The sequence below is a fragment of the Diadema antillarum genome, unplaced genomic scaffold (assembly GCF_040938485.1).
Source record: "Diadema antillarum isolate AM-2024a unplaced genomic scaffold, OU_Dant_1.0 seq00000906_RagTag, whole genome shotgun sequence".
In the NCBI taxonomy this organism is placed as follows: Eukaryota; Metazoa; Echinodermata; class Echinoidea; order Diadematoida; family Diadematidae; genus Diadema; species Diadema antillarum.
Window position 1 is genome coordinate 605,842 of NW_027271764.1, and position 14,783 is coordinate 620,624.

At 41.7% G+C, this 14,783-nt stretch overlaps 1 protein-coding gene across 1 annotated transcript; it reads right to left on the bottom strand.

Moving 5' to 3' along the window:
- Positions 1-2,277: 2,277 nt before the first annotated feature.
- On the bottom strand, positions 2,278-14,783 carry LOC139741156 (palmitoyltransferase ZDHHC12-B-like). The gene is made up of 5 exons (XM_071651747.1): positions 14,619-14,783; positions 12,085-12,218; positions 5,447-5,590; positions 3,770-3,936; positions 2,278-3,037 (listed from the first exon to the last, which is right to left on the bottom strand). Exons 1-5 carry the CDS (start codon positions 14,728-14,730, stop codon positions 2,713-2,715), a joined length of 882 nt encoding a protein of 293 aa, XP_071507848.1. The 5' UTR covers positions 14,731-14,783; the 3' UTR covers positions 2,278-2,712.

Genomic DNA, 14,783 nt, shown 5'->3' on the forward strand with positions numbered 1-14,783 from the left:
TCACTTTCAATATAGGATCCAATTTTCCTCTGAATATCAATACTCAGTATAAAAAAAAATGAATGTGAAAAAAAAAAAATGTAGGAAAACCATATGGGCAATGTCTGAAAACGAGTATATATAGTCAATCCCTGAATGCCCACATAAATGTTGATGATCTGTTGCACTGGATGCATATTTTGATCACATTTTAGATGTGAATACAAAAACAAATACATTTCTTGAAAAAAAAAGGAAACTGCAGACAATGCTTCCAGAGAAATGGAACTGCTCATTTCAACCTATGGCACCTTGTAACAAAAAACAACAACCAACAAATAAACGAACAAACAAACGAGAAAGAAATACAAGAGATGGGGAAAATGAACAAGACAGAAAAACAACATGGAAACAAACAAACCAACAAATGAGAAGTGAGATTAATAACAATTTTGAAAGCAGAATGTAGTCACACACAAAGGGGAAAGAAACTGTGTGGAATGTACACTCTCATACTTCATAAATAAGTGCAGGAACAAATTTCTGCACTACTTTCATGAGATTTACAGTACATCTTGGTCCCGTTGCATAAAACTTTTTTAGCAGCAAATTTGGGCAAATCCCAACCTGAATTTTTTAAGGTTGCTAACCTAAGAACGTAAAATCCGTTGCATAAAAACTCTGGTTGGGAGTTTCAAACCGGAATTTTGTGATTTCAACCAGAAAAAAAATCCGGTTGGAGTTTTATGCAACGGGCCCCTTGTATTTCGTGCATACAGGAACAACAATAACAATGTACAACAACGCTGCTTGTCGTTCAATTTGCACTATATCAATGTGACTAATAAAAACGCAATGAGCACAGACAAACCAATGCACTGAATGACAAAAAGTTTCAGAAAAGCGAATGGATTATTGGAACCTCCGCCTGACAGAAGAGGGCGCTGTTTCCAAACAAACCAAATTAAAAAACAATAACAAAAATAGAAAGCCTTCACCTCATAGAAGGTTTTCAAAAAGATGTACAGGGTTTACAGTGAAATATGCAGTCAAGATAGCACAGTGTGGTATCTAAATGGCATAACACTCAATAAACAGACGCATCTTCTAGGGTACAAACTGTAAAATGAGGAATGTTCGCGTGCATTTTAATTTCGCAAATTTTGCGAGCACCAAGATTTGCGAAATTCAAATGCACGCGAAAGTTCTTGTCAGCACTATATGCACTGAATGCCAGTGGCAGTTCGCGAAAATTTCATGCCGCAAAAAAGGCCGTAGGCTCCAATTCGCGAAAAATTCGTGCCGCGAATATATCATGTTTTACAGTATGTACATGTGTACCAAATCACTGAACCAGTTTTATGTGAGATTTTAGGTGGTACTAAATACATGTCCGTGATAATTGAGAGAATCAAAGTTATGATTTCGACACCAATTGAAGTTGGAAAATAAAAATGCTCACCTTTGCTGCAGAGGTGGGCATACACTACAGTCATGCTGCCGAGATATTGTCTTGTACATTGTAAATTGAGAGACTTTGGAATACAACTAATGTTCATGTGAGTCTAATACCACAAGATGACAAACAAGTTTTCTTTTAAACACTGCTTGCCCTTACGCAGCAAAAATTTGTGATTTTTTTTTTTTTTCTTGGTGGATATTCCACTGCCTCCATCTTTAATTTGTGTTAGAAGGCAATAACAGATTAAACAGAAGTGATGTAAAATTGGCCATAACAGCATAACTGCACCCATCCTTGCACCAAACATCTCGATATGAGTTGTATGGAATACAAAATGATAAAAAATATCATCATACAAAAGAAAAAAAAATAAATGACTGACTGTCAAACCTAGTACAAGGAGGAAAGAGTGAAGAAAAGAAAGAGAAGAGGAAGGAGAGAGCAAGAGAGAAAGAGAGAGGGAGAGAGTGAGAGCTGTGCCATTTGATTACATGCTTGAACAGCTACTCTGTACCTGCTACTAAAAGAGTTGGCTAAAATACAAAGAATACCAAATGCCATCTTAAAGGGGACACACACACACGGACACTTTGATTACTGTAAAACGAGGAATTTTCGCGTGCATTTTAATTTCGTGAATTTCACGAAATTAAAATGCAAGCGAAAGTTCTTGTCTACACAATATGCATTGAATGCCAGTAGCAGTTCACGAAAATTACATGCCGCAAAAAAGGCCGTCGGCTCCAATTCGCGAAAAATTCATGCCGCGAATATATCATGTTTTACAGTATCTAAATGAGACAAGGGGTACATTTGAGCGCTTTTCTAAAGCGTACCATACCGTACCCATACAAGAGGAGCACTTGAATGCTCCTAAATTGTACTGTACCATACTACATCAAGCCAAAAGTGGACCAATTCGTGATGTGCTCCAAAAGCGTACTATAACCGTACTAGAAGCTGACATGAGAAGAATGCGCATGACACGCACATAGCATTGACTCTCTTTGTTTGGGACACCTGTAATGTAGCGTAAGCATGGTAGGTGCATGAGCCTGTTGCTACAAAACGTGCGACCACCCCTAAAAATAACTTATGAGGTACGCTACCTCCACAGAGCACTTGAACACGCCACATCAGGCATGATATGTTACAGTATGCACAGGACTAATTTGTTTTGGTTCGCTTTAGTGAACGCTTGAACATGTCCAAGGTAACAGAGGGTTAGATCTGGACAAAGAGAGACTGAGAGAGCGGGAGCTTAAGAATGATCAGGCCGAGCTCTTGGAGCTACTGCTGTACCTAACCAGCATGACGTCCCAGCTGCGGTAGGGGCAGTAGCAGAAGAACTTGAGGCAGTTGCGGCAGTAGCCCTCGTCGAAGGGGTTCGCCGACTCGTCCAGGTTGCGCAGGTAGGTGATGCGGTGGCGCGACATAAACTCCCACGTTGTCTGGTTGGTCAGAAGCATGAAGGTGTGGCAGCCGAGCAGCGAGACGACGGCCGCGGCGCTGATGCTCAGCACCAGCATGCAGATCAGGCAGAGGGCGTTGGCCCGCAGCCAGTCCTGGATGGTGGGGTGCCAGTGGAATCCGCCCCTGCCGGGATTCACGAGAGAGAGCATCGCAATTCAGCATTCCATACTTGAGTGCACTAGAAATAAATTCAACTCCTTCTTGCTTGCCTCATTTTCACTTAAATACTATTTCAACTTCTTAAGCAAAATAAAATACAACAACAACAACTGTATGCACCATGGAAGCATTCCACTGTCAAGGCAGATATTAGATTCCATATTCTTCCATTTTACAAATAGTTGCATTTCATTTCCACTGGAAGTGTGATAGCACTTAGTATGCAGACATAAGCCAATGTAATTTTTTTTCTCTAATCAAGTGTGTTTTTCCTCACAACAATCATGAAAATGTCTGGCTCCATCAATGACTGGTATGGACAGGAACAAACAGAATCCAATCTCACCAGGTCCATCGTTGAAGAGGCAAAATACTTCATTTACGAAGTGCAGGTACAGGTTAAGACAATGCCCAATAACTAATGTAAACTTTCCTCAAAGAGTATCAAAAGTCAAGTTTATGTAACAGTACAATAAAGTAACAACTGACATGTTTTAGTAAGACACACCATAAGATATTGGGGAGACAGTATGCCGTATTACAAAAGCTTTTGTAACCATAGCTCAGATATGTTTCTGATTTATATCTACAGGTAAAATACTCAGTGGTAGCTTGTAGTAACATGCAGAGATAGTGGGACCCTAGAGCATTCTAAAACTGAATTGATATCTAAGATTCCTTTCAAGTGTGTCATACCACGTGATTTTGATGGCCCAAATGATGAGAGTGGACTGGAAGAGGAGGAAGAACCAAAAGAAACGGTGGTTCCTCTCTCCGACACAGTTCTCCAGCCAGGGGCAGTGGTGGTCAAACCTTCGCACACATCTCCCACAGTCATCACAGTGCTTGGTCCTCACAGGTTGCTAGGATGCAATGGTAAAGGAATATCATTGTCTTAAACGTAACATATGGGTAGTGTTTTCCTGTTGCTAGGATGCAATGGTAAAGGAGACATCAGTGTCTTAAATGTAACATAGGGGTAGCCTCTCAGGTTGCTAGGATGGAATAGCAAGTAGAAATCAGTGTCCTTACTGTATTACATGGGTAGTAAGTCTCAGGTTGAAAGGATATAATGGTAAAGTAGGCATGACCGTCTTACAAGAAACATATTTTCAGGGTAATCTCTCAGGTTGCTAGGTAGGCTGTCATGGTAAAGTAAAAATCAGTGTCATCTACTTAATATAAAGGTTGTTGGTCAGTTATCAAAGATGTACTGGCGAAGAATAAAATATCATCTCAAGCCAAGATCTAATAATGAAAGTAGAATTCATGGTCTGACCTGTAGAGTAGGCTGAGAGTAGCCTCCAGAATCTAACATTTACCCCCCCCCCCCCACACACATATACACACACACACACACACAATTTCAAGGTATGCACTTCACTTTGAAAAGTCATGAGCACCACATTAATGCAATACATGGAGGGGGGAAATCATAATTGTTTGTGATCTTAATGAGAGTATTGTTGATATAAACAGAGTTGTTGTACCAGTGATGCATCAAAAACATTACAAATTAGAAGTGGGGAATGGTCCCAGAATTCAAAACAATCATTTTGTGCATTATTAAGTGGGTACTACCAGTGAACTCATTAAATATAGGCAGATGAAGGATCAATACAGCCCTAAAGTTCCTGCTGGCAACTACTGCTGGCAAGTAATTGACAGTGGTTGCTTTTGATTATATTCCACTGAAGCTACTGAGGCAGCAGATGCGCAACCACCGATCACCTATGGGCATTTTATGTGGTATTTGTTACTATGGTAACTGAACAAAATCTGATTGAGATACAGCAAAGAGAATGGCTGGAGTATGTGGTATGTTTGCATTACACTTTAATCAAAATGAATCTATTGACAGAGCATACCTGGGTGGCATTTCATGAAGCATTTTGTCAGACATTTTTTCTGACAAACTGTTATTAACTACTGAAATCCTTGCATCTCATTGGCTGAGAGCAAAGTTGTCAGAAAAAAAAAAATCTGACAAAATGCTTCATGAAATACCCCCCCCCCCCCTCCCCTAGTGACTGCATAGCATCTTTGATAAGACTCTCCAAGTAACAAATTGGCAAAGTACAAATGTTAAAACAAGTTCTGCACAAAATGACTTTCTGGAGTCCAGATATCAAAGAGTAAAATTACTGGAAGGACAAATAATGTAGTAGATGATGAGAATGTAGACCACATGTTTTTGACTTACAAACAAAAATAAATACAATATCAATTATTACAAGAGGATTACAGATCTCCATAAGAGATCAGATATCCCTTCACTAAAAACGAAATCAAAGAAATTGATGTCTGTGACTCAGAATGCAAAGCCGTTATGGCACAACAAACTAGCTTCGGCAGTAACCACTTCAAACCAACCTTCACTCTGCAGTAGCTGCACTTCCTGTTGGCCTCTGCTTTCTTCTTCTCTTTCACCATTTTGGCTGTCTCCCCACTGTCTTCTTCATTCACCGTCTCATCGGCACTCTCGTCGTCGCTGGAGTCGACCCTACTCCAGCCATTCTGCAAAGGAATTGAGGGTGTCAATGGTTACTGTCTTTGACGCTTTGTTTTTTCTTTCTATCTGCAGTTTATGTCCCTGAATTGATTTTACATTTTGTGTCATATCATAATGAACACCTCATCTCAGATCTACGTAGCACACTGAATCTTAAAGGGATGTTTTTCTTAAAAGCATGATGACTATCACAATTTAGTACTCATCTGCTAGTGAAACAAATTTGTAATTTTCTCTGATAGCAATATACTGCTCTCATACAATACATAAAACATCATACAAGCATACTACTGTAAAAGTGGATATTTTCGCGCGACTAATTTTTCGCGCTTGGCCGGGTAAGAAGAGTTTCACATGTTTTTGATTCCGCGAAACCAAGACATCACGCGCAGGAACATATGGCAAGCAAAAATATTTGCGTGCTTTTATTTTCGCGCTAGTTTCTGGTTGCGCGAAATGCGCGAAAATTTCAACACCGCGAAAATTTCCACTTCTACAGTATATATCCCTCTGTGATACAAAGACAGAATATGAGAGGAAAAGAAATGAGAGGGAATATAATTTGCTCAAGTTGATAAAGTGTGAGTATGCATTTGAGATGGAAGGGAAATATACATGAATACACTGTTTATACTGATCATATTTCCCAGAATATACACTATATTTATTTATTTATTTATCTCTCTATTCATCTACAGTATCTTATTTATTTACTTATTCATTCATTCATTTGTTTATCTATTTACTTATCTATCTATCTGTCCATCCATCTATCTATCTATCTATCTATAAGATTTATTCATTGTCCATATATAAATTTCCTTTTATGGGGGGGGGGGGGGAACCAGTAGATATTGGCTCTACTGTGACCAGACAGCAATTCTATTACATAACACTTCGTACAAGCTTTCAGAGGGTTAGCATATTCCTGCGTGCTTTGGCAGAGAGATCACACCAAGGAAATTCAAAGTCTTTTGTTATGATAATGAGTTTGGCACCCCAGTCCCTATAAATAGCAGGTATTCCCACTATTCGACATCTTTTCTTCGTGTGTTCGGCAGAGAGTTAGCTTGCACAGTGCGACTGTGCGTTATAAGCTTCGCTTACTGATCTTTTTCGACGTGTGACAAACCTGAGTGATACAGAAGACAACGGTTCACAGCCGCCGGTAACGGGGCTGTATATCAGGTAGAGCTGCGGTCTAATCTTTCGGCGCAGAAGAGTGAGATTCAATGTTTATCGGCCCAATTATCTCGCTTTATGGATGGACAGATGTCTGTCTCCAAAACCTCTGAGCCAGCCCGCCATGCGCTGCATGCGGGAGCACTTCAGACTGGCTCCTTCGCGGTGTGACCGCGAAGTTGATTTACTGAGCACTTTGTGGAGTCAATCAGCCAGAATTCTGCAACCACTCACCTGCTCAGCTCCTACCCGAAGGCGGAGTTCGAGAGCTTAGTGCAGGAAGCACAGCCCGTGGGAGGCAGTGCAAATGCCGCTTCGGCGACCAGCTCATAGAGCTGGAAGCAGACAATTTGTATGAAGGCCCTGAGGAATTCGGCCTCACAGTTTCTGATGGATTGACCGCTCAGCTGACAAGGCGGTCACATTGCCCCCGTAAAAGGAGAGCGTGGAAAAAAGAATCCATTCACTACAGTACATGACGCCCTCGACGCCCCCTTTCGGTGTGTGCACCGAGAGTCGAGGAGCAAACACCTCGATCCCCGGGAAAACCGTCCAGCTGACAGAAGTGCAAAAGACGGTGATTCAGTGAATGTTCCCTTTAGTAAATGCTAAAATCACCCGGGAGCTGCAGACAGCAGCTATAGGGAGCAAAGGTCAGTCCATTCAGCCCCCGTTGCTTGACTGGCGGTCAACGGAGTTACTCTGCGGGGTAAAATCCTCATATGAGATGAACATGAGACCCGAGAGGAGCTCAAACTTGCTTTCAATCAGAAGTACAGGGGCATAATAATTTATGCAGTAGATCGATCGACATAGGGAAAACGCTATTTGAGAAAGACTTGCAAACAACATGAAAAATGCTGGCGAGTCGCCCCTCGATCGTGCGTGGGCCAAAAAGTCACCTTCTTCGACCGACCGCGTCGTCGGTCGTTCGGTAGCACGCGGATAGAACATACCGTCATATTTTCCAGCAACGCACCATCTAAGGTAGAAAAACTAGTAAGTCCCCGTTTACATGCGGGACGACTCAGATTTTTCAAAGAGACGTGGTCTCTCATTATTTCTGATCCCTGGATTTCAGACACTACATGTATTTGCTGTTACAAGATCTTATTTGACGGTTATCCCAACAAAAATTATTCCTCGTCAATTACTACTGTCGGAGGAGGAAAATGCGGCAATTAATTTGGAATTTCTTTCGTTGCTAACCAGAAAGGGGCAACATCAGAAATTTCCCCAGGGGAAGCTTCATTTCTGTCCACTATATTCACAGTTCCAAAGAAAACCGAGGATCTCAGATCCTTCATTGATTTGAAAAATCTGAACTCGTTCGTTCAGTATGAGCATTTCAAGATGGAAATTTTTCGAAATGTTAAAGAAATCCTAATCAATGCAATCCGACTACTTAACGTCACTGGATCTCAAGGATGCATATTTTTCCATTCCTATTCATGAAGATTATCAAAGTATTTGTTCTACGTGGAATGGTCGTTTTTATTGTCTTACTTGCTTACCCTCTGGGTTAAGTTCAGCGCCAAGGGTATTTACTAAAGGAATGAAACCCGTTATTGCTTCTCTTAGAAGCAGAGGCATGAGAATAATGATTTATTTGGACGATATTTTAATTGTTTGCCCGCTCTAAAGAGGAGAGTATTGCTAACACAAACTGTGTTTTGGATTTACTGGCATCATTGGGATTGTCATTAATTTTGGGAAGTCACAACATCTCCGACCTACTCAGGCTTTAATTTGGTGGCGAGCCATCTGGACAAAAAAAATGACAAGATAAGGAATCTTGGGTATCCTATTTTGTCGTCTCCCTCGACAAAAATTCGAGATTTAGCAAAGTTCATTGGTTTCTTTCTTCTCCATTAACATTGACCCCGTACCGGCGGGTCGTTGGCATTATCGTGTTCTAGAGTCGTGCAGAACCAAAGCAGTGCAAGAATCAGGTGGTAATTTTGATGCATCTCTTTAATTCAATAAACAATAATGCCATTGAAGAAATTCGTTGGTGGCTTCCCTTGCCATGCAAGGAATTTGGGTCCTGCATCGACATTCCTGTCATCCATTGACAATATTCGTACAGATGCCAGCACCTCAAGATGGGGTACACTCTGTGTAAATGATAATTCCTTTGCTCAAGGTGTCTGGTCTCGAGAGGAAGCTAATCTGCATATAAATGCGCTAGAATTACTGGCTATTCATCGAGGCCTTGCCTCCCTGTGCAACACCTCCCATAAGCAACACATTCATATTAAGTCAGATAACAGTGCAGCTGTCAGTTACGTCAGGAAAATGAGTGGTAGTATTCCATTACTTAATAAGCTGTCATATGACATTTGGGCGTGGTCGCTGGGTCGCTACTCTTGGCTATCTGTTTCCCACTTGGCTGGTGTTGCTCATATAGAAGCAGATAATTAATCTATCTCGGAGAGATATGAAGAATTAAATTAGTCTTCGTCCTGATATATATTTTCGTTGCTCTTATCTATACCTTCCTTCAGACCCGAAATTGATCTTTTCGCATCCAGTGCCAATAGGAAATTGGTTACGTACTTGTCTCGGGAACAAGACCCCTAAGGCCATCGATGCCTTTTCAATATCATGGGAATTGTTACATCCCTACTTTGTTTTTCCTCCACTTTGTTTTTGCCTACTTTCCAGGGTCCTTCCCAAGTCCGCAGGGACAATATTAACTGCCAGAGAGCAGTCTCGATCACCCCCTTTGTGGAGGACACAATCGTGTCTCCCGCTCACCCGCGATCCTGGCAGCCCCACCCCTCCTACCAGGGACTGCCTGGTTCCCCTTCCCATTCCAATGCCTGAGCTGAGGTTACTCGCCTGACCCAGGGAGATATCTCCTCCCACCTCCCTGCCTGACCTATCTCAGCGAACGTTGGCGAGCATTAGGAATTTCAGAGCACACTTCCGAGCTCAGCGCAAATTCATGGCACAACACCAAAAAACATTATAACTCAGCTTGAAAGCAGTGGATTAGTTGATGCCGCAAACAATCGCTTGAGCCATTTAGTTCATCTATCACCAATATCGTAATGTCTGTCTGACCAGCATGTGTTAGGGGAAAATAGATTCGTATCGATCGGCCTTGTCATCTGTGCTGCCCTCTTCTGACGGGTTTTCCGTGGGAAATCACCCGTTTGTAGTACCTGTGTTGAAAGGTAGAACCTCCCAAACCACGGTACACCACCACATTTCTTAAGTTTCTCAATTATGTTCATTAGGTAATAATGCAAGACTGTTACTTCTAAGCGAGAATTTGATTGCCCTGGCGACTCTTGTTTCAACACAGAGATTGCAGACTCTGAGTTTTTTGGACATTACATAATGTCAATTCCTAATGACAGTACAGTCTTTCAAGGGGTTGAGTTACTGAAAACAACTACAGAAGAAGGGTATTGCCAACCAATCTATTAAATTGTCTTCTTTCTTCACAAACGAGAAGTTGTGTGTTTTATCAGTGCTCATGGAGTACTTAAGTCGAAAAGAACCCTTGCGTCAGGTTCACGGTGTGACTAAACTTTTTATTTCTACTAGAAAACCTCACAAAGAAGTAATCACTTCTACCCTGTCTAGGTGGTAAAAGGGCACATTGAATAAGCAGGCATAGATACATCGGTTTTCTGCTCACATTTACCGCAGTGCCTCGAGTACTGCAGCTTTTAGTCAAGGCGTCACCATTGAGGAGTTGCCAATGCCAAAACCTTTCGAGATTTTATTTTAAGCCAGTTCAAGAAGCAAAATTCGCTTCAACCATTCTCAGCTCATCTTCACAAGTTATAAGGAAGATGGGGGACACGATACGTATGTAACTCACAGAAGCTGTCAAAACTATGCACTGTTCTTTCCTCCTTGTGATCATGTGTTCATACGGAACATACACCTTGTCATGGTTACTACTCAGATTGCTCACGAATAAAATTTGACCTATCATGAACGCCCATGTGCAGCAGTTTTTTTTTTTCATTTGCCTGAAACATATCTCAATTGACAGTTTCTGCGTATTACTTTGAAGATGCTAACCCTCTGAAAGCTTGTACGAAGTGTTATGTAATAGAATTCCTAAATTATGCGAATAATATTATGAAGTATAATTAGAATTCTATTAATAACAATGAAGTACAAGATGAAGAGGGTCCCACCCAACGCGTTGTGGGTTCATAACATATTGTTTGATAACCCTCCCTCTCTCTTCTCGTCACAGAAACTGTCAACTCATTTGCCATACTACCTGCGGTCGCAACTTCCGTAACCAGGCTCATTACTTTACTGTCTGGCTTCATGCCTGTAAGATATATATGACTGATCCGGATGAATGATTGTTGATAAGTATTCTGTTCAATGTTAGTGGAGACTGACGTTGAGTGATCGTGTGAATGTTTGGATACTGCCTCGTATACTTTAAAAAGATGTCGAATAGTGGGAATACCTGCTATTTATAGGGACTGGGGTGCCAAACTCATTATCATAACAAAAGACTTTGAATTTCCTTGGTGTGATCTCTCTGCCAAAGCACGCAGGAATATGCTAACCCTCTTCATCTTGTACTTCATTGTTATTAATAGAATTCTAATTATACTTCATAATATTATTCGCATAATTTAGGAATCATATTCCAATTCTCGCTATCGCCAATGATGTAAAAAACTCCTGCGCACGCTAAAGAGCTCTGTCACAGGTGCACTGTGGGATTCCTCGGTTCATTGTTCGCTTCTGGTTGTCTCACGCGAGTCGCAGTTCCCATACAATTCAATGGAGTTCTTTGTTTACTTTTCCATTGTTGACCCTTTTTTTCTTGGCTATAATTCAGCATAAAGGAGTTGAAAGTGTCTATCCTTTACTGATTTGCGGTCACTAGAGTCATGGTTCACTACTGCAAGGCTTCAATGTGCTGGTCACATGATGGAAAGCGAAGAAATCTTTAACAAAAAATACCTCTTTATAAGGACAGAGCGTGTTGTTAGTGCATGTGCAGCCAAAACCGGGGCAAGTTTGCCCCATGAGCTATCCCACATTGCATCTAAAACGCTGCTCTGCGCACGGCACCTACGTATTGGCGATACCCTCAATTGTGTAATACATTTCTTGCCAGGCAGTATTTTCCACTACCCCTTCATGGCTAATCATACCCACATTTGTAACACACTGCACTCTTATGTTGCTTGTCATACAGCTTGCTTTTGCTCATTGTAATTGATTGGTCTTGTTTCGTTTTGTTTGTTGCTTCGTTTTGCTACAATGCTACATCACAGCACGAAGATGAAACACGCTTGATCGAATCAAGATGTCCACTTACCATTTCTTCATCATTTGTCACATAGCCTGGGTTCATGAGGCTGGCGATGAAGTAGAAGATGCTCGTGAACACAACAAGGCAAACGAATGCGCCTGTGTACAGTATGCTCCTGTTGTAGATAGCATGGTGTAATTCTGTCAAAAGAAAAATGACAAGGCAAGTGGCAAATTGTGTCTCGCCCATTCGCGTAGAAGTAATTAATGTTTTTCTAACTCTTGGAAGTTCATTGGCCCGCCTATGACCTTTGAACTTGTGGTGACCTTCAACTCTCCAAGGGACATTTACCATCTTAGTTTGGTCACAAACGGACAAAGGGATCAAATGTTATGAGCCATAATCGAAACGCGCCGTAAAAAATTAACATTGGGCCCAAAAAGTTCGTTGACCACAGTCTGTGACCTTTGACCTTGTGATGACCTTCAACTCCCCAAGGGACATCTATCATGCAAGTTTGGTCACAAACGGACATAGGGATCAAAAGTTACGAGCCATAATCGAAATGCGGCGTAAAAAATTAACATTGGGCCCTAAAAGTTCGTTGACCCCTGTCTGTGACAAACGGACATATACATCAAAAGTTATGAGTCATAATCAAAACGTGCCATAAAACTTAACATTGGGCCCTAAAGTTCATTGACCTCTGCCTGTGACCTTTGACCTTGAGGTGACCTTCTTGTTTGGTAAAATGTGTTACTTTGTATAACCACTCTTCCCTCCAAGTTTGATTCAAATTGAAGTCCTCAGTACAGAGTTACCGTAAAGTTCCGTGTATAAGACGCACCCGTGTATAAGACGCACCCCTACTTTCGGACCTAAAATTTAAAAAAAAAAAAGAAAAAAAAATTTCCACGCAAACATTGCGTGTCTCATACATATTATTTCAGCACAAAATTTCCCTAGAATGCAGCATGTATTTGCTCTATTTTTCGTTTCCTTTTATACTTTCTTTTAACGGTATTCATCGGACATCGGCAAAATATAGAAAACGCAAAATGCGAGACTTGTCTCGGTACTCACTTGCTATTGTTTCGCCTTTCAATCATGGTTCATGTGTCATGCATATCGTACTCATGAGTGTACAGTACGATCTTTGCTGTCATACATAGCAGAGGGTACGTGTTTCGCATATTGACGCATGTCAGACTGGAAGGTTCATTACGAAAAATAAGAAAAACATCAACAAGTGTAGCAGAGGGATCATACGGCGAGACGTACGGTGCGTACGGTAATTACACTCACTGTTGTTTCGCCCGGAGGGATTGCCAGTAACATGTGTGTCTCTTGTACCATGCTTGTATGCACAGTGCTAGCCTTTTGCAAAAGGCAGCTCGCTATAATTTCAGCACACGCACACAGAGAGCAATGGACTTGCACACACAGCGCGCAACGGGCAAGCGCGCTACGATCCGATCGCTGTGTGCACGCGAGTCCATTGCAAAAGCCTCTCTGCTCTGCAGCTGCTACCTTTGCCAAAGGTTTGCTAGCTAGCTAGCTAGCTACAGTGTAGCTATGCTACAGTATAGTATCCTAGCTGGCATCATGAAATGAAGAGCAAACGCATGCTTCACACATCGTTCATATTTACGGTGACATAGTGTCGATCCTACTCAGTATTTTACAGCTTTTGTCTATGGCCATATTGATACTAGTGCATTGATAAGTTTTACGGTATCGGTAATTTAGTAATGATACCTGTACATCGCGTATTCCAGCTACTAGGTTGGCTGTTAGTAGCTTGGTAGACTGACATCGGTAGAATACAGCAGTGCTGTTACAGCTGTTGTCTATGGCCAGATTGATACATCGTTACTGCACAAGGCCGATCGTAAGTTTATCTCGTATTTGCAGCTTTTGTGTGCGTCCAGATTGAAAGATCGCCCATTTATCCGTAAGTTTTAGTGATTGCTTACCTTCCAAACGTCGATGGGCATACATGGCCCCAAGTTGGCCTTATAAAATTGGGTGTACATGACAGATTTTTTTCCGTGATTCGACTGTACCCGTGTATACGACGCACCCCCGATTTTCAATGTTTTCCGACGAAAAAATAGTGCGTCTTATACACGGAACTTTACGGTATTCAAGTTTTTGTAGCATTACCGACGGACGACGACTAGACAAATGACAGACACCTCTGGTGGGCTCGACAAAAAGCAAAGAGAGGGAGACAATGACTAGAAGGGCACTTCATGGCATTAATCAAAATCTTTTAAACTTAAACCAGTGAAGTAAAGAAATGCTGTTGGTAAATGACAGTATTGCAGGGGCAGATCCATGAATTCTGTAAAGAAGGGGCGCACACACCCTCCCCCATTTTTTTTTTTTTTTTTATAAACAAAAATAAAGGGGGGCGCATGCCTGGTGCGCTCCACTGGATTCGCCACTTGTCATTGTACAGTTGACACTGACGCCTTCCCCAGATGCTTCATCACTACACCAAGGATCCAATTTGTGTAAAGATGAAAACAATGTTAAACACACAGGTTACACCCAACACTAGATGTCGGTGTTCTGACACGGGAGGGCCACATTACCTGTGTCGGTGAAGACCAGCACGCAAAAGATGCCCACTGTGAGTCCAGTGTGAAAGAGTCGGATGAAGATGGCCGATGCCAGACGGGACAGACGACTTCTAGCCTTCCTCATGACTCAGTCCCAATCTCAACACGGTGTACAAGCTTCTGCCCATATGACTCTAT